A 23853-nucleotide genomic window follows, 5' to 3' on the forward strand; every position below is an offset into this window, starting at 1 on the left:
TGTACGAGAAAATAATGAAATGTCAAAAATACTCTTTTGAATTCACAAGAAAGTAATCTCTCTGTTACGAAGGGAGGGTAATGGTTAGCTAAGTAGATAGTCATTAGAGGGAGGGAGTCGATGATCGGCGTGATGCGGAGGTTGGCTGACTGGTAAATCTATCTACACACAAGTTCATATGACAACAAAAAATACAAGAAAATACACAGCAGCACCGAAGTAACAAATTGATTCAGTATTGATTTAAGAATGGACTTGAACAAATGGGATTAAATGCTTGATTTTAAAATTGAAAGTGATTTTAGGATACATATTTTGTCAACTGAATAATGGCTTAAAAGACGTGATTGTGAAAATAAAAATTTACGGTCTTGCCAAATGTAATCTCCGTCAAATTGTTAATAGATGGAATGACACTGAAAACTACCACTTTCCCAAGATGGTTCTGGATTGAATTAAGCACAGATGGGAAGACAATAGGGCTGAGGGGAGGTTGCAAGGAGAACAAAGGGTGTAGAAAAAGACAATAGGGCTAAGGGGGAGGTTGCAAGGAGAATAAAGGGTGTAGAGAAAGACACACCTTGCAAGAGTGAAAGACGTCTGCTTCAACTTTTTTCGCTTTTACGATTGCAATTCTCAAGAATCTTTATTATGTATGTAGGATACAGCATCCACTCGTATTGTATTTAACATACAACATAGACATTATTAAAGAAGAGCACATACTGGATTCCCATAGCCAAATCTTTATCAAAAATATGAGAATCTATCATATACAAAATCTAAGTAGGACAAAGGAGAAGTTAAATTTTGATTCCAGCTCTTAATTATTTGAGGAATATATCTATAAGGTATGACAGTGGCCCCAATCTCAGTCCCATATAATGTTGAACTGTTATATATATTATGTGAGTACCATACATGCTATGTACAACATATCGCTAAAACTCTGGGTCAATAAAACTGCACTACACAAATTCAAAGAAACATAGGGCGCGGTATTAATATCTGTGAATTCTAAAAGTACTTTCTGTTATATGTCATGACATACAGTACAAACCTTTCACAAGATATGCAATATGTTTAACGTCCTTCATGCTTCCCACTGCTACCCTCGTTTTGAACTTTTTCCAGTAAAGTGCATTAAACCCTCAAAATTGACATAGATTTTGAAAGAACCGACATGCACTTGCAGTAACTCTATTGTTTTGTTTCCATAGCAAACTCCACGTTTTGAAGTTTACCGCCAAGAAACGCCTTCAATTGTTACTATTTACAAGTGACTGTCAAAGACCCATTGTAACTGTTTAACAATGAGATCAAATATTTCAGTTTACTCTTATCGCTTAATAATAATGTACTTATTCATATAGCGCATTATACAGACGGTCTCAATGCGCTTTACAAGAAACAAGAAGAGTACAAAACTACAGTATAGTAGAACAAAATCTCACAGATACACGATAGGTTCTAAAAAATTACAAGGTTGAATGAGGAGGGTAGGACATGTAAAAGTGAGTTTTTAAGGCGCTTTTAAAACTGTCTATGGTAGGGGCATTCCTACTGTGGGTTAGGAGTACTTGTGTTCCAGAGTTTGGGGGCCACAAATTGCAAAGAACGCTCACCGTATGTCTTAGTTTTTCATTTTGGTGGCATTAGCAAATTCCAACTCGCCCACTCTGATTTAACAGTGCTATTCTAGTAGGGTGAGTACGTTGGAAATATAGTTTGGGGCAAAACCATGGATGGCTTTGTAAGTGAGGGTGAGAAATTTGTACTTTATTCTTTCAGAAACATCATGCACCAGTGTGAGTGTATCATCAAAAATTAAACACCCAGGTCTTTAACAGAGGGAACGGAAGATATATGCAAGAATCGCTAATCTTAACGTAATTTACAGGGGTGACCTTACGGAACTGTGACAAAACATGCATCATTCGGTTTTGTAGTCGTTGAAGAATTAGTTTGTTGTTTACACACCCAAGGTTTTATTTCGTTTATGCATGATACAAGTTTTTCAATAGTCTTACCAGCAACTACATATGTGTGCGATATATATATATTAACATCCTTCAGACTCTTTATGCATGAAGTATTTCCAGTTCAAAACATGTCTGACCTTACAGTTCAATCTTACAGTTCACACTGCATTCTGTCAACACCAGCACAATATATCCAATATATCATCCAACCAGCCTACTTAACCCATCTTACTTCCAGTATTTAGAAACAAAATATTGTTTCCCATGTAGGCCTTGGAAAAGAATATATATATATATACATGATATGATTTGCTTAACACAGACAACCTGCTTTCTACTAACAAGTTCTGTGAATTTCCAATAAACCTATCTCCTAGGATATCATATGATGTTTTAACTGTGTAATATATATGTGCAATAACCTTGTGTCGTCTGCAGAACCTGTGAACATATCCCAGTGGATCATTATTGTGCTTTGGCAGTCTGACACAACCTTATTGCAAAAATACTCTATAAACTAGCACTCCTGTTCATGAGATATGGTGGCACTTTTTACATTTTCACCCCTGCCAACCTCAAATGACCTTTTATATTCATCTCCCAAAATCGGATGTTTTACTCAAAATAGACAAGAAACATGTCTATTATGAGATTGGATGATGTTAATTACCTTATGACATCATGTGTGCTACAGGGTTGGCCGGTTTTTACCGGGCGGTTTTTACCGCCCCGGTAAAAACAAGTTTTTTACCGGTTTTTACCGGGAGGTTTTTCCCACCTATAAGTGGGAAAAACCGGGAAAAACCGGGAAAAACCTCAAATTATATAGAATTCCTAAAAACTCATGTGGAACTTGTGGAGGAGCATAGAATCTACAAGAAAATGGCATCTTATGGTAGGGGGTTGGGTTACATCCAAAGAACAGCTATGATCTATAACTTGTGAGTTTACCGATTAGACTATGATAAATAATTCAAATAAATAATATACTGGATGCTCAAGTCAACCAACTTTATTTTCCTATCGTATTTTCCTATCGAGATGCATAATTCCATTATCTAGAGAATGGACTCGTATCAAACTGTTGGTGCCTCCTAGGGCTATGGTTCGTCATATTATACATGCCACATTAGTCCGCTCAGATCCAAATGATGATTCACATCCAAGAACGGTCACTTCATGTCTGCGATAAATTGTACTATGTTCACACTTCGCACTAGGCACTGTACTATGCTTATATTGCTTATAGGCACTGTACTAAGTGACTGTTGTGACATCAACTAATTTGAGAATAAGTAACAATTGGAACAGTTACTTGTGTTGTTGATACTCCTACCTCTTCAGTTAGCTTATACACAGGAAGTGCCCAGTATCACCTCACCTGTCCACCTCAAAGTGTTTAATCACTCATGCATGAAGTTGTATAATAATTGGACCATGTTTTCATCAAGGTAAACAGTTTGGTTGTGTGAATGGCTCCATAGGGCCATTGTGCGTTTAATACTTTAATTGGGCCCATGTGCCTTACAAAGTTTCAAAGCAGTTTCTATTGAGCCCCCTGGATTGAAGTTAACCTCAATAGACTGTTGCCTACTTTATTAATGGAATGGAATGAACTGTCTGAGCACATAATATTATATTATTATATGGTTCCTTGTCCCTTTGAGGCTTTGGATGCCATGGTTCGCCACTTCGTTCTACTGTATCCTCCGCTGTTCATGCCACATAATAGGCCTGAAGAATTTAGGAGGGGTGAATGTCTCAGTGTGCAATCTTTTGAATATCTTATCTATCACGGTTTTCATATTCTTTAATTGTTTCACCTAGTTCTAGTAATGTACATAGTTTTAACGCTTTCTTGTTGTGCAATCTTTTGAACATCTTATCTATCACGGTTTTCATATTCTTTAATTGTTTCACCTAGTTCTAGTAATGTACATAGTTTTAACGCTTTCTTGATGTGCAATCTTTTGAACATCTTATCTATCACGGTTTTCATATTCTTTAATTGTTTCACCTAGTTCTAGTAATGTATATAGTTTTAACGCTTTCTTGTTGTGCAATCTTTTGAACATCTTATCTATCACGGTTTTCATATTCTTTAATTGTTTCACCTAGTTCTAGTAATGTACATAGTTTTAACGCTTTCTTGTTGTGCAATCTTTTGAACATCTTATCTATCACGGTTTTCATATTCTTTAATTGTTTCACCTAGTTCTAGTAATGTACATAGTTTTAACGCTTTCTTGATGTGCAATCTTTTGAACATCTTATCTATCACGGTTTTCATATTCTTTAATTGTTTCACCTAGTTCTAGTAATGTATATAGTTTTAACGCTTTCTTGTTGTGCAATCTTTTGAACATCTTATCTATCACGGTTTTCATATTCTTTAATTGTTTCACCTAGTTCTAGTAATGTATATAGTTTTAACGCTTTCTTGTTGTGCAATCTTTTGAACATCTTATCTATCACGGTTTTCATATTCTTTAATTGTTTCACCTAGTTCTAGTAATGTACATAGTTTTAACGCTTTCTTGTTGTGCAATCTTTTGAACATCTTATCTATCACGGTTTTCATATTCTTTAATTGTTTCACCTAGTTCTAGTAATGTACATAGTTTTAACGCTTTCTTGATGTGCAATCTTTTGAACATCTTATCTATCACGGTTTTCATATTCTTTAATTGTTTCACCTAGTTCTAGTAATGTATATAGTTTTAACGCTTTCTTGTTGTGCAATCTTTTGAACATCTTATCTATCACGGTTTTCATATTCTTTAATTGTTTCACCTAGTTCTAGTAATGTACATAGTTTTAACGCTTTCTTGATGTGCAATCTTTTGAACATCTTATCTATCACGGTTTTCATATTCTTTAATTGTTTCACCTAGTTCTAGTAATGTACATAGTTTTAACGCTTTCTTGTTGTGCAATCTTTTGAACATCTTATCTATCACGGTTTTCATATTCTTTAATTGTTTCACCTAGTTCTAGTAATGTACATAGTTTTAACGCTTTCTTGTTGTGCAATCTTTTGAACATCTTATCTATCACGGTTTTCATATTCTTTAATTGTTTCACCTAGTTCTAATAATGTATATAGTTTTAACGCTTTCTTGTTGTGCAATCTTTTGAACATCTTATCTATCATGGTTTTCATATTTATTTGTTTTTAGTTTGATATGTGTACTCCTTTTTATAAATATGCTATATTTATACTGGTTTCAATAAATGAAATGAGACCTATAATGGTTTGGGCAATAGGCAATGCATACTGCTAAAGAGATCGTGACAGAATAACTATACATGTGCAATACGAAAAATACTCTTTTTTCCACAAAAAGTAGAATAAGAATGTGATAGAATAGCTCAAAATGAAGCTAAGAAACTCCCATATTCAATAAAATATGCCTGTCATGAAACAATATCGTGCCTACTGATGACCCTGCATTTTACGGACAATTAATACTAGTTTTCGAGACGGAGGCGATTTTTACCGGTATTTACCAGTTTTTCCCGGTTTTTACCTGGTTTTTACCGCTTAGTGGGAAAAACAGGTTTTTCCCGGGAAAATGCCAACCCTGGTGTGCTAGCTTACATCACAAACACATGCACACAATGACTTTACTACTAAGTAGGTAACCAAACATGAATAGGTTTGTGGGATTACTGTACGTATATATCTGTGGGGCAAACTGCTCATGTCCCGTTTTTTTCTGATTCCATATGAGAAGTAGTTAGCTACATCTTAAGCATACTTGGTTCTATTTATGGGGTCATCACCATTAGATAAGAGGTAAACTTAATACCCAGCATAGACAAAATTCAGTCGGTGGATATGCAAAAATAGCTTAAATTACTAACAGTGCCTTTGCTTAAATAGTATAAGCTTTGTGAAAACATGTGGGATGTCTCAGAGCTGCTAATTTTGAACGAGGGACACAAATGGAACTAAACACTTGTATATATATATGTGGTCTTTATCACTTTGTTCTCCCTTAGGAAAAAACACAGGAGTCCATATTTTTTAGATGGATACTCAAATAGGATTTGATTTGAATTTTTTTTGGGGTGATTTGTGTGTAGAAAGTGCTTGAATGGAAGTACATGTGGCACAAAAAGTTAGGTCAATTGAAGCAAATTGAACCCACTTTAGACCTTCAAGGAGCAGCGGAGTCATTTTGTTGTTTACTGTCAGGAATAGAGTCTTGTTTACAAGTGACCAAAGCTTGCATCTCTCATGGCTAATATCTCGACGGTCAAGCAGTCGTGATACGTAAAATTTAAGATGTCATTGCACTATTTCAGTTTTCGAGTAAAGGGTAGTGCCATTAACCCTAGACGTGAAAACTTCCACAGGGACTTGGAGGCTACATTACTTAGACGATTTAAGGCAATGTTTAAGATAACGGGGAAGTCATAAGATGTAGATGCTACCATCAAAACTCTTTCTAACTTCTTTGATGTCATATTGGATCTGTTGTCTGACATTAATGTTATATCTTTATTCAACATTTGCCTTAAATAATTAACTTTTCTAACAATTTCAACTAACTTTACATTTCCAAATCCAACCATGAAATCTTTTTTTTTTTTGTTATAGCCAAGGGATAAGCTTTTCCTGTGGATTTATGATTTTTTTTTCCAAGTGTTCTGGTCTTTTAATAACTTGTGTGCAAACTATCTGCTGCTGATAACCCTAAAAACTTTACCACTGTAGAATCAGGAAACCTCCCTCAAAAGCTTTGCTCATTCAGTCACACATATGCAGTGATTTTCTGTGTGACTGGGCTACGTTCTTGCGGGTATGTAGCAACTAACACCCAAGCTCCTCCCACTTCGACATACCTCATCTTCCTTACATGAATTTTTTACACCATTCTAAGTGATGGTGGGAAAAATTTGTCTTAACAGGGGTAGCTAAATTTTATCTATAACACTTTAGGAAGAAAGAGAGTTTGAAAGAACAAATAAACCTGAGCCTTATTTCCTGTTCTAGCCTCTTTTCATAAACCTGATGCTAATCCTATCAGCCGTGGCATGCACGTTTCTCTAGAAACATACACACTTTTGCCATAACAAGAGTGGCAAACGTTCTGCCACAACGCTAAATTAAAACACGGAATTCTCACTAGCCGTGCCCTTTACTCAACTTCCGTCTCATTCTCATCACAAGGCAACAAAATTACATTCATCCCTGCTGTTCCTAGTTTTATTTCTATTTTTATCTCGTACTGAACCCTTTTTTTATCAATTTTTGATTGAGCAGAGCAAGTTTTACCTCTTCATTAACATGCACTATATGCCACATACTGCTACATTTTTCAACCGACGCGCTGCTTTCCTCGACCGAAATCCGTACTGCGTGTGATTTCATTTCTTGATTTCGTGAGAGCAGACTAATAATAGGGTCACGTCGCACCACCTTACAAGCAAACAAACAAAGGCGAGCTCGCAAAAGCATGAATCTTAACTAACGAAACTCGGCTTCTTTTTTATTTACAATGTCAGAGAACAAGATGAAGATCAGAGTGGGAGTAGTAAAACCTCTACTGTTCATTACTGCTACATCTTGTCTTTGATGTTTGTCTCGTTGCCGTGGTAGCCAATGAACAAAATAATTAAAAACCTAAGGTCTCTATTATAAAGCCTGTGGTAACAATGCACATGACTCTCGAGCAGTTCCAGCTACACTAAAGCACTACAACAGAGAACTGGAGTAGTACGTGGTACATATGAATTGATTCGGTACGTTTTCGTTGTAACCTAAGCGGATCTGATCTCGCAATTACACACGCCGTGCAAGGACGAAAAGAGAAAAGACACAGAGAAAATGGTCCTCATAAACCAGATAATTACCAAAACGTGAATTTTGAGTAAGAAAGCCACATTGTCAGGATTAACCTATATACACAAATTGTAAAGTATTACATTATTGCACATGACGATGGAAACCAAGCGCAAGAAAACGACCCATTTCTCCGACGGTAAAATCAAATCATGTATTGACACTTGAAACTTGACAATGGAGATAAACCTCACAGTTTTGAACTATTTATATCCAGGGACATTTGTCAGTCTTTAGCGTATAAAAAGATTGCAAAAACTAACCCCATTCACCACGTTTCTATGTGTATTTCTTTTTCAGCTGAATTCGATTAAAAACTATATAAAAGGCGAATGTGTAAATACCAAAATGGCACGGCTTTAAAAAAGAAAGACGAAAAAAACATTGTTTCGCAAAATTTAAATCTAGATGCACTACAACAGCTTTAAATCTAAAGCACTACAACAGATAACTGGAGTAGTACGTGGTACATATGAATTGATTCGGTACGTTTTCGTTGTAACCTAAGCGGATCTGATCTCGCAATTACACACGCCGTGCAAGGACGAAAAGAGAAAAGACACAGAGAAAATGGTCCTCATAAACCAGATAATTACCAAAACGTGAATTTTGAGTAAGAAAGCCACATTGTCAGGATTAACCTATATACACAAATTGTAAAGTATTACATTATTGCACATGACGATGGAAACCAAGCGCAAGTAAACGACCCATTTCTCCGACGGTAAAATCAAATCATGTATTGACACTTGAAACTTGACAATGGAGATAAACCTCACAGTTTTGAACTATTTATATCCAGGGACATTTGTCAGTCTTTAGCGTATAAAAAGATTGCAAAAACTAACCCCATTCACCACATTTCTATGTGTATTTCTTTTTCAGCTGAATTCGATTAAAAACTATATAAAAGGCGAATGTGTAAATACCAAAATGGCACGGATTTAAAAAAGAAAGACGAAAAAAACATTGTTTCGCAAAATTTAAATCTAGATGCTCTTCCAGCATCCCTAGGTAAGATACAAATGTTGGAATGAATCATCAATATGACTAGTAATGTACTTTGGGTTTTTTACGACTTGTGTGAGTACCACAATTTCCGTTTTATGGAATAATAAAGTTTTACTTTACTTTACTTAAGATATGGGTCTGTACACAGTTTACCAACTTGTATGTTCAAGACAACCAGAAAAAGCATGAAGGTGCCATCTCAAGCAAAGAAAACCAACATTTTCCTGACCCAAGCCTTGTCTCTGGTGGGACTGAGGTCATACTCCCTGCCCACTCAACGATACTCCCTAAGTATGGCGGTCAGTTAACATTGCTATGTTGTCCCTTAGGGTACATGGAGGGGACAACAGGCTGAGAATCTAGGCTCTATATGACTATTAAGTTTTTCTTAGACAAAATTTTAACTTCAGCAGATTCCTCCATGGAGAGTTGGGTTAGACTAAAGAAAACTGCATGAAGAGTGTGGTAGATCTATATATACTACAGAGTGTTAATGTGTGCAAAGCTACAACCTACAGGCCTCGTAAATTTAAAGGCACTAATTATATAGAAACTAATTACACAATAGTCTGGTGAGAAACGATGCAAATGAATGTAAATAGACTTGTTGTAGCTGAGAGATTGCGATGTCTTACCCTTGTTGTTATACACGTCCAGATAGTTGGGGGCAGAAAACAATGTAATCAGCACAGGGAATCCTGTCGTGAGGCTCTTTCTGTACATGCGATACCTGTAAGACATAGAGAAGAAAAAAAGAACTCTTAATTAGATATTCAAATGAAAAAAAAAATTAACTGAAAATGAAACAAGGTCGACAACAGTTATTGATTTGCTCATGTAATTATTGAAGAGCAAGTAATTTATTTTAACTATACTACTTCTTTTAATATTTTTTAATTGAATTAAACTGAGAACAATGGATTAATCGGTTGAGCAGCCTTCGCTTTTTTTGAAGGCAACCTGTAAAACTGGTCTCTATCTTTGAAACAGCTTTTATGCTATGAAATTAGAGACCTGGTCTGCATAAACACTGAGCAAACTTACTGAAGGAAGAAAGAGCTACTATTACTCCAGTCCAGACCCATACTGTATATTTAAGGCTCTGCTTCAGTCTACTACAGAATGCATCATAAGTAAACCTTGCCTTTAATACTTGGCCTTTATACAATTGACTGCACTAAGATTATTTCTAAAAAAAATTGAAGTATAATTTCCAGACATCAAAGATGATGAAAAAAAAACATGCTATACACCAAAGACTTTTACTCTACTCATGACTTCTTGGAGACATCTGAGCTGGTAAAAGCTCTCACATACAAGTTCACACTTGACTCAATGGTAACTTGTACTTTTGTGATGATATAAAACTTATAGAAACTTGATGAACCCATTCAGAAAAGGTTCAAGCTCCTGATCTACTATGTAAAGATCAAGGCTTTCATGGGTACTTATGTTCAGATTGTAAAAGTGATATGTTAATCCATTCTTCCCTTCCATCGCCCCCAACCCCAACCAACCCTTAATTCCTCATCTACTCAACCTCCACCACTCCCTTGCATCCACCTCATACAAAATGACAGAACCACACTAGTCTTCGTTAATAGTATAACAATATTCAAAACAATTTTATTTTTTGGTTATCTATTATAAGCCTTTTAAAATCTTTCTTTAAAAATAAGCCCTATTACTTTAAGTCTGTAATAAATGCGATGAAACAGGTCTCAATATGACTTTTAGCTTTCATACAAGCAGACAGTAGGGATAATAAAAAAACAGAACCAATGTATTTTCCTTCTTTCTTCTCATTTTCCCGCCTTTTTTCCGCCCAATTTCTTTGGGCTAAGTGCTTCCTCTTAATGACAGAATTAAACCATTTTGCACTCACTAAACAAAGCAAACGTACTTTTCAATAGTTGAGCGAGTCCTTATACTTGTAAGAACTACACTGTTTGTCACTTGAGTCATCGCAGTCACCCTATAACACTACACATACAACAGTACTATACATCCGTATAGCAGTATACTAGCAGTGAGTAACGATTCAAACGCTGCCAGAATTATTACAGTCCATATAGTAATGCTCAGCTAACTAAGTCACGGTAAAGGGTTTAAGAAATGACGGAGCTAATTAAAGGTAGGGCTTGGCTTCCTCCTCTAAGTACTTTATAAATGCACCGAGAACCAACACATGCGAGAAGAGAGTAAACACAAGTTAGTTTTATTTGATATTCTGCGAGTGCAAGTCAATGAATGTTACAGTAGCTAATGATTACACAGATGGGGGGGGGGAGCTCATAAGAATAATTAAGCGTTTGTTTTTTTGCAAGAAGCAACACTGTCCTGGTGGTCTGTTAATGAAACTGTTTGTTACACTGTCGACACGTAAAGTAGCATGTGCTTTGCAGATGAAAATCTTTGCTGATAAGGCTTACAACAATTTGAGTTTCTTCTTCTTGTTTTAATTTTTTAAGTGTGACAGAATTTTGGTTACATTTGACTATTTTTGATGCAGAATATTTGTGGCAGTGACAACATTTATATCTCTATTTTTTTTTTTTTTTTTTTTTTTTTATGCTGTTAATTATACTAAAATGTTATATCAATAGAGCTCATTTCAGCTTGAATAGCCAATTTTCTTTTTAAACAATCTAGGCAAGTGCCCTGGTATTATAAATTGTAATTTTATTTTGAGAAATACCAGACAAAATTTGCTGACAGAACTCAAAAAGCTGCTGTAGGTTTCACATTTACTCTGCAACAAAGACTTTGTTTGCAAATCAAGCAGTATTGTGTTACAATTAAATAGTCTACTAAGGAATATACTTCTCCTCATTCTAAACATTGGGGTACTTGTACTCTTACCACAGCCTACTTAATGAGTTCATTCTAAACATAGGGTCAAATGTAGTCTTCCCACAACCTACTGAATATTCATTCATTCTAACCATTGGGGGGCACTTGTAGTCTTACCATAACCTACTCAATATGCATTCATTCATCTTATACAGCTAAAGCCTATACGTACTTCCTGGCATGGAAACAGTGTAAACGGTCCAGTATTCTAAGATGTTGATATTAGTTGTAACTACACAACAGTAAAACATTCAACAGTTTTCCTGTTTATGAAAGCAGTAGAAAATCTACCTGGTTTTATATTTCTTCAGATTTAAAGTATTAAGTTTTTTGACACACCTTAGGTTTTTGCATCATTGTAAACTGGAAGGATTATTTCAGCATGTGCAGGGTACGAAAGAGTTATTTTGATATATTCCACCAACTGCCAAGGCCAAGAATATAACCTTTTAATAAATTTAATACCACCTAAATATGATTACAATTACTTTCATGGTGAAAACAGGTATTAAAACACATTGTTATTGATCATTTATAGTTCTTAGCTTGGTTTGATGATAAGGAAGGGAAACAATGTATACAATTTCTTCTATAGTATATCCCAAGGGTGGCAATTTCTGATAAGTCTAATAACAGCTAGGCTACCTGTAGCTATCATCATGCACTGTGAAATACACACACACTACAGAGCACATTGTTGAACTAGTCCTCACAGTCGTGGATTTGTACTCTTACTTGCTTGGGACATATTGGAAGCTTGAATAGGTACCAGCAGGCTTCCACAATAAAGCTCACCAACTCTCCATTGGCGAGTAGAATTTTAGCTTTGGCAAATATAAAATATGCAATACGCTCGACATTTCAGTGAGTGACTCGTGGACTAGGCAAACACACAAATACTAGCAAGACTTTTGTTGCAAACATTTCACAGTTCAATGATAAAGTCAGTAAATTAAGTACTCATACTTTTGCTTAGAGCCTTGTACTCATATTCACAACAATGGGAATACTACTTGTAGTATATAATACTCATAACAATGGGAATTCTACTTGTAGTAATACTCATAACAATGGTAATTCTACTTGTACTCATACTCATAACAATGGTAATTCTACTTGTAGTAATACTCATAACAATGTGAATTCTACTTGTACTCATACTCATGACAATGGGAATTCTACTTATATTCATACTCATGACAATGGGAATTATACTTATATTCATACTCATGACAATGGGAATTCTACTTGTACTCATACTCATGACATTGCAATCATACTATACATTTGATATATAGAGTTATAATGTACTTCTAGGTAAAGCTTTGAATCTCACAGGAAAACAGAATTTTCTCCTCCCTTCATATTTTGAAACTTTGCTCTGCCAGTGATCTTCTGAGACTTAACAGTTTTCTTTTTTTTTTGTCTAAAACATGTCATGTTTTTCATGTTTATATTCAGATATGTATAATCATCTCTATGGCATTAAACAGAGGCAATGTGAAATACCTGTATGTAGAACATTAATGGGTGAAATATTATTCTCCCTCCATTTGTATTTATCTGGAACATCAATTTTATGTCAACTGAATAATTGCCATACTTCAAAGTGCTTACATGCAATTTAAGTTCAATGAGAATAAAGAAAGAATGAAAAAGAAAGCCCTTTTAGTTTGTGGAGTAATGGGACTTTTGAGAGGAATTAAACGTTACTTCTGGATTAAACTTTTTTTTGAGAAGAAATCAATGTATTTAATGATTCATGAACATGGTTCATTTACATTTTACACAAGAGGAGTTTGTAGGTTAATGGAATTATATTAAAATAATTAAGCAGCTGTTTCGGATGACTTCAAGAAATTTTCAGCAGTTTTCCTTTTGTTCTAATAATCCCAAACCTTATCACAGTTTTGGATATTAATGAGCGACGAGCAGCTGTCCATCCATCTCCTCACAACACATAGTAATATGGGTCATCACCCCTGTACTTGTCAAGTTTCCAATCAAGTAACAAAGATAAAGTCTAAAATTTCAAAATTTTACAACTTATTGATTACAGTAGCTAACGCATAAATGTGTCCTGGAGAAAAACATATTGGGGGTATTGCATCAAATTCATTTCTTTATTACTCATTAAATGTTCTTTTTGGTGAAAAACATCTAAGAGGATAGTCCCATACATGGATTTAACTGAGCATTTTCTTCCCAACAGAAAACCATGAAGTATTTGGTAAACGAGTTCACCAAATGCGAAAAGGTACTTGAAAACATGAATGTGGGTTGAAGAGAGAGAAAGTAGTACTCATATGAAAGCTCAATAGACTATGGTGACAGTTTAATCCGTACCGGCTTTCCAAAGGACTAATGTTAGGTTCTAACCGAGAAAAAAATTGCAATTATGCTTTAAAGGATGCAAATTAGTTCTATGCTATCCACTGAAAGGGAAAGTACAACCTATATGTATTCATAAGACAAGTATAATGAATATATTATCAGCTTTAGAATGAATATTTCTCATCTTAGCCAGAAGGACTTGTACATCAAAAAGTCAAGATTGCCGTTTTTTTCATGTTTTTTTTTCCGCAGCAATGGAGTCTTGTAGCCATGAAGCATCTTCCTTGGGAGTAGAGTTTCGTAAATATGATCGGTATAGTACCCTATCGGCTAGGGAGTGATATGAAATATAGTATCTTCAAGTTTCTCGTTTAACAGTTTCTCTGCGTGGGTGCAGCATGTACAAAGAGTCCTCACGATATCACATGTCAGCTGGCACCCTTGCAAATAAGTAGTGGATAGTATTAAAACACACCAACCAATAAATGTAACCGGCATTTACAAAGTCATGAACTCACTCAATTGTAGTTCTACTGTGGCACTGATGGCCAAGTCTCACATTATAAGTATCCCATTAACATACGGCAACAGCACTAACGGGCGACTGAATATCTACAGAACTGGTGAAAATGTGGCGAGAAAAGGGCTTATTTGTTCCACGATTGTTTTGTCACATTCTCACATAAAGATACAAAATGTATGATTTCAAATATACTTACATAGGCCATGGAATGGGAGTACCTTACCTATCAACTGACTTTATAGTTGACATTGTTTACTCAATTTGGTACCCCTTTCACACCCGACCCAGTGCAACTTTTTAATGGTAGTCAGGTGACCAACAACCAACATCAGCTGAGTAGGCTATCCAGTGGACGTCCACTTGTTAACATCAAATTCAAATTGCCTTGTAACTAAAAACCACCCAATATGTAAACTGATAAATCAGTATCACCCTCAAAGAGATGTTCTATTCACCAAACCTACACATCTCTCTCCTCCAGTGTACGTATTGGTCATTGTTATTGTGGTACATTTTATTGGACAACCAAGTCTGCTATTTGGGATATGACCACAGTGTAAGGTACAGTATGACTGTCCCAGGGACAACCAGACTAACTTCATAAAATTTGTCACATTTGATGTAGCCCTCCCGCCCCTCCCTCCCTCCTTCTGGTCCTCTACAAGTTTTCAATTTCTTTCATATTTTAGCACCTGCAGTAAACATTGAAAACAATTTCACACCTTGGTATAAAACTTCTGGGCTGATAGATTTTCTCAAGTTTTTGTTAAGTTTAAGAAATGTTTCTGCAGTGCCCTACCATATGTATTGCACACCTATCATAGTGGTTAGGTCAACTTTGTCATCCTTTCTTGCGATCATGAATAACGCGGCAAATCAAAAGGGGTCGTCTGCGTTGCTGACAGAGGGATGCCCTTACAGAGAAACAAGCTTGCGATAGCTTGTATTTAAAGCTTGCTGCATGCTGACATCTATCGCACCCAGCCACGCTAGCGTGCGCAATCTTATTTGGTCTGCTTGGACAAGCATATTTTGGAAAACTTGTGCAAGCTTGCATGCATGCTTAAATCGCAATCTTATGTGCGTTTCAACTGCAAGCATGCTGCAAGCTGGTCTTTTCGGTAAGGGTCAGAAGAAGGGCTGGGAAGAGGGATCACTGGGAAGCAGAAAGAGATCAAAACCTACATCCATAGGTGAGACAGGATGTCAGAGCTTAAGCACATGCATTTGTATTAACAGAGTTTTTGACACTCTTAAGACAACCTAGGGACTGGATGGACTTATACACATTACATATATCACAAAATCTCATTTATGGATTTTTTTATGAAATTTGTTAGCTAGTATGTTTTTACCTCATTATTTGCACAACTTGCTTCAATGCTGTTTGGCACCATCAGCTATCATGTTTTTTGTCCCCTCTCCCTTGACACTTTCTTTCCTCTTTGAGTGATAAAGTAAAAGCAAATTACTGTGGCCTAAGTGCAAGATGCTTTTTTGCTGAAAGCAGTTTTCTTATGGATTTTGAGACTGAGCTAAGCGATAACACATGCAAAATTGATACCAGTTGCGTCTTGGTAGATCAGGAAAGTGCGTCAGTGTAGTAGGAGACAGGTAAAGTGAGGGGTAAAGTAAATAACTTCATCTTCTTTGTTCACAGGTACATCTCAGTGATACTTGTAAACAGATCTATGCTAAAACAGAAGGACATGTACGGCTATGAGACATTTCCGTGGATTGTCCATCTCCTTTCAAATATTCTTTACAGATAGATTCTTTACTTTTTCATTTCTCACTTGTCTCTCTACTTCTTCTAATATTTGTGCAGCTCACATGTCAGAATGTACTTTACACTCATAACAGTTTACACAGGATACTCTGTCGAAAAATCCGCAAAAACCCAAACCGCGATGACAGTGGTACGGTAAACGTGACTGGATCGAATGTTAGGAAAAACACCGGATGAGTGTGGTTGGAAAAGAAACTTGAGATAATTCCTAATATTGCCAAAACATTAATAATAATATTGAACCTGTATGATTTTCTCTCTGTTAGAAAATCCATAACAGAGTCAACAGGATGGAAAGCAAGTTACTTTATAATCCTTGGGCTTTAATACCAAAGGTGACATTTCAGAATCAATATAGTAACAGCCTTCGATAGAGTCAGCTTTTGTAACCAGAAATTGATTTCAGTACTCCGACACAAGACTAGCTTTACACTTTATGATGGAAATGAAAAGGTTTCAGAAATGGTTTCATCGCAGACATCATCTGAGGGAGAGAGAGCAGTGTTCCTGTGTGCTTTCATTGTGATTCTTGATTATATCCAGATCTATTACAATTCATAATTCATACAATTCATAATCATGGACGTTAAATATGAATGTGAGAGACTGACTTCGGTCAGCTTGCGGCTTTGATAAGCCAACGAGGCTTCTTCGCGAGTTCCTGCTTGCAGGAGGATCTAAACTACATCCATACATACTTTATATTGCATCACAGACAATGGTTTGGAAGATCTTTGAATTTTAAATGGGGTTGCTCAGTATATATATATATATATTTTTTTTTTATTCTTTGTCCAGAGTCCTGAATTACTGTCAGGCACTATAAGTAGTATAAATGCTAAAATATTAAGAAAACAAAGGACAAAATGATGAATTATGTACATCCAAAAATATGATACTATTTTAAACATTTCCCTGCAAATCATTCAAACATAAAATCCTCATTTATGTGATAATCTTAGATTATTTTAATCTAACATTCATTATGCAAGATTTCAGCAATTTTGTTTACTCTAAATGTAAGCACACCCCACGCCCCCCCCCCCCCCCGTTGGTTTCTTTCTTTTTCATCTTTTGCTCCTCTTCCCCCTGTTGGTTTCTTTCTTCTCTCCATCCCTTGTCTACTAATCCTCTTACATCTTTCTCTTTTGTGTTCACCCTGCTCATTAACCTGTCTCTATTCTGTGTGCATTTGCACTTTCTGTTACTGTTACTTGTCATTCAGCCTCTGAAGAAGATCCTGCTAGGACTTTTACATTCTCTTACACAGGCTCTTTAATGGATGAGCAGTTTGCTAACAGTTTTGTATTATTTTAAATGAAAACTCATCAACTCAGTACTTGTTCCGTTTTGATGCGATTTGATTTGTTTTGTTAAGCGTCTAACTCAGCTGCTTCTTGTTTCTAATTTGGTACTATATAATTCCACTGTTGTAATTATTATTATTATTATTATAATTATATGATCTAAAACATAATAATTCCAATTTTGTTGTGTTTTGTCCGCATATTACTATGTATGTAAGTATATCTACTTACCCTACTAATAGTCGTTGGCACGGAAACCACTTAGATTTTAATGACATTTTAATGACTCCTGAAGCTATATCCACCGAGGAACCCATGATATAATTACAACCATTAGATCTCTAGACCAAATTAGCTATCAATTAAAAACCAAAGCAATCCAAACAATGCTTCAAGAAACAGCCAAGTTTCCCCGACCATCCTAAACTTCCGTGTCACGTTTGTGAATTTCTCTTCAAATAAGCGCAAATAGGCAAATGTCTATATGCAGCAGAGATCTTTCAAGGGCTTTTAAAGGAGGATAGGGCAAGGAAATGAATATTGACAAATCCTCTTCTTAAAGCTGAAACCCTCTGAGATTGTCAGTGTGTGAAGTCATCCCGGTTTTTCCATTAAAAAGACGGATTCTTTTGTCAAATCTTGAGATATTTAACCAGTCACACGAGACGACAAATCCACTCTCTGGGATGCATGAAAAGCGCGAGAGAGCAGAGTCCTACAGAGGCATTTACATATATCTGAATGGCAAACATTCCACCCAGATCAACCACAATTTGCATTTAAATGATATTTGGGTGTTCAACGCTTCAGCAGGTAGTATCATATGTTTGCACTGCGGTCGAGGTATGAAGTACTCCCCTCTGACAGATCTCCCGCTGAATCGAGGCGTTATGATTATAACGACAGGTCGGCTACCTCAGCTAGACCATAGATTTTAGTGTGCGATCATCGTGACTTATCGTCGTCACAGGCAAATACCACGATGAATAACTTCATCTCTGATGATCCAATGTACCATCAAATTAACAATTCCTGCTTCATCTAGACAACACATAGTGTAATGATAATCATTCTCCAATGAGGTAATGAGACTAGCATATATCGTCCAATAATCGAGGGACACTGCAATTATCGTCTACCGAAAAAAAAGTTACCACCTACGATAAACGTGTCAAGGTCTTGGTTATCCTTGGTCATCATTTATCGTGGATAATTTATCTAAGAGCGCACGTTCATTTGGAGTTAAGGTTTAGATGTTTTCAGAACACGGTCATTCGGAGTTAAGCTTTAAATGTTTTAGAACACTGATCTACAGGTATCTCTCTCCGTAACACTAACTGTACTATCATTCCACCATCATCCAATGTCATCAAAGTGTGGTCTTAGTTCTGATGGTAACACATGACCACTTAAAGGAAGGGTGAAGTGCCTCAAATTATAATCTGCTCCTGTACTGCCCCCCCCCCCCAAAAAAAAAAACTCCCACCACAAATGACCCAATTAAGCAAAAGCTTCAAGGCTTGCAAATTCAGAAAACCAGAAAGCAAGTCAGCTTTGTGATTCTTTGCTATACAATTTGCTCAAAATTAAGTATATTGTAACTATCTGACTAATGTAGATCAAGTGATCTCTACCTCCGTCAAGGAATGAAAATAACACACACAAAAAAGGAATGTTACATTATATTTGTGGGACACCAAACTTTTTTTTGTTGTTAGACTAAATGTTTTTGTAAATTTCCGTCTTTAATGGAGAGCAGGAAGATGGCTGTAATTAACAAAGACCTGGTGTTGATATTTAGATCAGAATATCAGGAGATTACAACCCAATGGAGCTCTATTAGTACTGTACACATCCCATAGAATGTTGAATCACCATGACGAGCTGTTACCGTCTCCTACTACCCATTGGGGAAGTCGTCAACACATCACTTGCCATGCACGCAGACATTTTCTTCCCGTTTACTTCTGTTTTGTTTTGTTTTCCGGTTCGTAAGAAAGTAAATTTACAATCCACTGCACATTGTAGCGACCACACGCACCGGACTGTCAGGTATTGTAAGATCTTACACAATATTTTAAATTGTAAAATATATGCATGCATGAAATATTGGATCAAAATATGGAATACTCTTCACAACAGTGCAAAAACAAACACAGATGAAACAAATCAAGCATGAGGAGTAACAGTAGCTAAGATACTTTTAGAGATGGTGGTCTTTGATATTTTAGAGATGGTCTTTTTGATACTTCAGAGATGGTCTTTTTGATTTTTCAGAGATGGACTTTTGGATATTTTCAGGACAGCTAATGAAGCAGCCAGATAGTTTTTTGTCACTTTGATGAAGGCAATGGAGGATGAATCTGAATAATTTAAGATCAAAATCAAAATGTTAGATTTCTTCCTATCATCATCGGTGTTGGCAACCTTGATCACGATTCAGCTAAGAAAGAAAGAAGGGGAAAACATTCTGCTACAGTTATGAACCAGTTTCCCCAGAGGCAACCAATTCACATCCAACACATACTACTATCACTGAATTATAAACAATAGTACTACATAAGTGTGGTGTCGCTGGAAGCTTTTTTTTTCTTCCATTTTTTCAGAGCTTGTGAAAAATAAAATTGAGGGTTGTATAGCGCAATGTTCGTTTCAAATGTAAGATAGAGACATGGCTGCAAGCCTCTATTAAGGGCAAATATGATGAACATTAAAACTAGGTACCAGAATATCTGTACTAGATTCCCAAAATTCGTCAAGCAAGAGCACAAATTCATGGAGGTGAGCACCAGTATGGACTCACTGAAAGTCTGTCTACTACTACAACTACTACATCTACTACTACTACTACTACTACTGCTGCTGCTAATAAAAACACGAGTGCAACGGAATTCTGCTTTAATACCTTAGCTTCAAGGATGTATTACTTGAGGTTCTCGACCCGAACACTACTACTTCACGCAACTTTTCACAGTCAGACTGTGTTGCGGCAAATGTACCACTGATCATCTACTGGAGAGAAAATCTAGGGCATGCATGCATCTTAGCATGGTCAGTTACAATCTTAATTTTGGGTTGGTTTGGTCAAAAAATTTGACCAGGCACAGCTGGTTGCATTTAATTACAATATTTGCATTTCTGCACTTGTAAGAGTCCATGAAATAACTTTTAACACAACAGTCATGCATGAGCTCCAAAAAGAAATTAGTCTCATCCCGTGTGGAGTTCTAGCTGTACGTTATCCTCAGTAACTATGATAATAAAAGCTTCAGCCCCAAATATATTCAAGGTATGAATTGGGCACAAGTTCTAGGGAGATGTGTTGAAAATTACCTTCAAGAGGCTCGTGTTGACATTAATTTCACAATTTTTTATGTTATAATGTATGTTTTACCGATGGCCTGATAAATTGTTCTGCAAACTAGGTAAATCGGTCGCCTCCAGCATTGTATGTTACTGATTAAAAGTTTTCTAAATTTATTTCCCTGCCATCTTTAGCTTCAATACATGTTTGAAGCAAAACTTTCACTCTCTTTTTTGTTTTAGGTTTAATGACATCATTTTAATACACACTGACCTTTTTATGTATGTTTGAATATTCAAACAAGAAATCCCATAGCAACAAGTAGCATTGGCTTACTGCAAGAGTATTGCCACTTCAAAATCCCCTCTAGGAATTTAACAGCAGCTTCGACTACAAGAACGGGTTTTTTTTTTTTACTCTTTTTACATTGGTCACCTAAACTAATATTCACGTAAATGCAGCTTGGCAGTCTTTCTCTTTTTTACTTCAATTCCATCTCGTATCAGAGTTCCCGCCATCCATGCATCTGAGTCCCAAAGCAGCGCATCTCAACGTCCGAATGCATCCGTTGTCCTACCGAGGAGGAATGGCCTATCAGAGTTCAGACAGGTACTTTAGAGTCATTCGAATTCTGTCTACTTGACGACAGCCCACTTCATTGACACTTACACGGTAATGGGCTGCTCCTAGAGCTCGACATAACTCTTTCTCCGAGGATAAAATCCAGACAACGGACACAACACCTTCTGCTCTGATTCTCCTGTTAAGCAAAGCCTATTCAAATTGCTCCATTCTTACAGTTAAAAGTCAGTCGAACGAGTCAGAGCTACTTTATGCAAAGTTCTTCAAAAAGTCAGTTCTTCGGTCTCCACTGAGAACTCGAGGGAGTTGTAAATTGGGCGTATGAAAATTACAGGGCTATGATTATTATATACTTAATGTACCATACATCTACCAAGACAGGGGATAGCAACCTCAAAAATTGTTAAATGGATCTCAATTTCTGGGGCGAATAAAAGCCCTAACATTTAAATTATGAAAGAAGAAGTTACTTTAATATTTGCACAATGTAAACATTTACTTTATAAATCTTTCCTACCCCCCACTCCACCACCAAAGAAAGGTAGCTCAGAAACACACCACTCTCCCCCCCCCCCCCCTCACTCCAAATGCAAACTTGTGCTAAACATTTTGTTTTTCTGCTGTAGTATAAACACAGTTCCTTCCAAGGGTGATCTTTATAGAATTTTTTTCCTTTTACCTGTCTACCATTCAAGTTTATAAATGTGTAAGCCCAGACCATTTTGTCACATCAATGCTTAAATCAAATGCCAAAACCCGATGAAAAGTCTTCAACATTTTAAATGAAGGGTCAGGATACATTAAATTTTTACGTCACTCTGGCCTAATTACTATGTGTTTGTTTATTTCTTCCATTGTATTACGTGTGTGTGCTTTCACTTAGGATAACTTGAGGAACAAAATTAATATATCAATATATTTTAGATTGTTAAAAACACTGCTGCATCAGTTAAGATTCTAATGATACAATATACCATTTTGAATTTTGGAGAAATGTCACTTCACTTCTTAAAGCAGCATTTTGCGTCCTTCTCATATGATTTTCTCAACCTCACCGGTTCCACGATGCCATAACGACATATACATAACTAGCTTTCTCTCAAATCTTACTTCTAATGGTGCATAAAAGTCGAATAATTTACAACTTTCAACACTGTTTTTCTCTCGAAAGATATTTTATGTTACAAGCGCAATAAACCCTCTCCCCTATGTTTAAACTCTGAACGTCACTGATATAACACCATGGTTTATTTGTATACATTGTCTATGGCAGTGTATAGACTAACGTTACTTTTTGAATCTATGTTTTGCAACGGCTCATAACTAAACATGTGACCTATTCACTGATTGGTTTTATTCAAACTAGTGGGGTTTGGGGGAACTGTAGGAAATTTGTTGGAAGACATTTTATCCATTATCTGTAGAAGTCCTTAATTACTCACCAATTAATGCTGTTGGCAGGGGAAAAAACTTGGCTAATATCTTAGTTTGCTGTTTTGTGATTGACATAAATGTAAACAACTCGATGAACATGTCAAAAAGGTAGAAAACGCCAACCAAACACTGCTTTAAGATCTGAGACACATCAATTAAGAGTGACTGGACTACTTAGTCTAAACACACTGGTAAAAGTGACTGGACTATTTAGTGTAACACACACACATATTACTTGGTTTATAGTTCCTCAGATGCAACACAAAAACTCAACATGAAACAAGATATTTATGGCCTGAACGTGTTCATAATGCATTACAAATTTGTCTAGAATGAACAGTGTGGAATGTCATTAAAGGGTGCATAGTTTTGATATGAAGTTCAAACAACTCATTTTGGTTGAGTTATTAGAATTTAGAAAGCAAGGCATTTTACAGTCAATTCAGGAATGCAACTACGGAGTATCATACATCCTCAATGTTTACACTGAATATATTGAAAACTAGAATAGCTATACAAACATTACCAGCACTCATATTTTTCTCTCTCTCTCTCTCTTTTTTTTCCATCTTCTTTCGACTTTAAACAAATGGGAGTTCCAACTTTTTATTGGCAAAATATGGCCCAGGGTTTAACCTTGAAAATTTTTTAAAATTGCTCAAAAAAAGGAAGAAAATAGGATTTTCAAAGCTAGGCCTTTATAAGGTTAATGTGAATGCAATCAATTTCTTTCCTTTGCCCTAGTCTAGGTCGTTTGACCAACATGACTCTGTCCATAAAATGTCTTCTGAAAACTATAACCAGAATGAAAACATTTCATGGTTCCTTGCTGCTCTTCATTAGTTCCATTCATAGGGAAATTTCTAACAAAGCCCTAATACAA

The 23853-nt window shown here is 36.1% G+C and overlaps 1 protein-coding gene across 2 annotated transcripts in view; it reads right to left on the reverse strand.

The window, feature by feature from the left end:
- The window catches only part of LOC139968665 (protein phosphatase 3 catalytic subunit alpha-like), a 128457-nt gene that overhangs the window by 32321 nt on the left and 72283 nt on the right, over positions 1–23853 (reverse strand). For both annotated transcript variants that reach the window (XM_071972932.1, XM_071972931.1), the window contains exon 8: positions 9480–9574. In XM_071972932.1, coding sequence (XP_071829033.1) covers positions 9480–9574 — 95 coding nt within the window. The remainder of the gene's footprint in view (positions 1–9479; positions 9575–23853) is intronic.

This window comes from Apostichopus japonicus, chromosome 6, assembly GCF_037975245.1.
Source record: "Apostichopus japonicus isolate 1M-3 chromosome 6, ASM3797524v1, whole genome shotgun sequence".
In the NCBI taxonomy this organism is placed as follows: Eukaryota; Metazoa; Echinodermata; class Holothuroidea; order Aspidochirotida; family Stichopodidae; genus Apostichopus; species Apostichopus japonicus.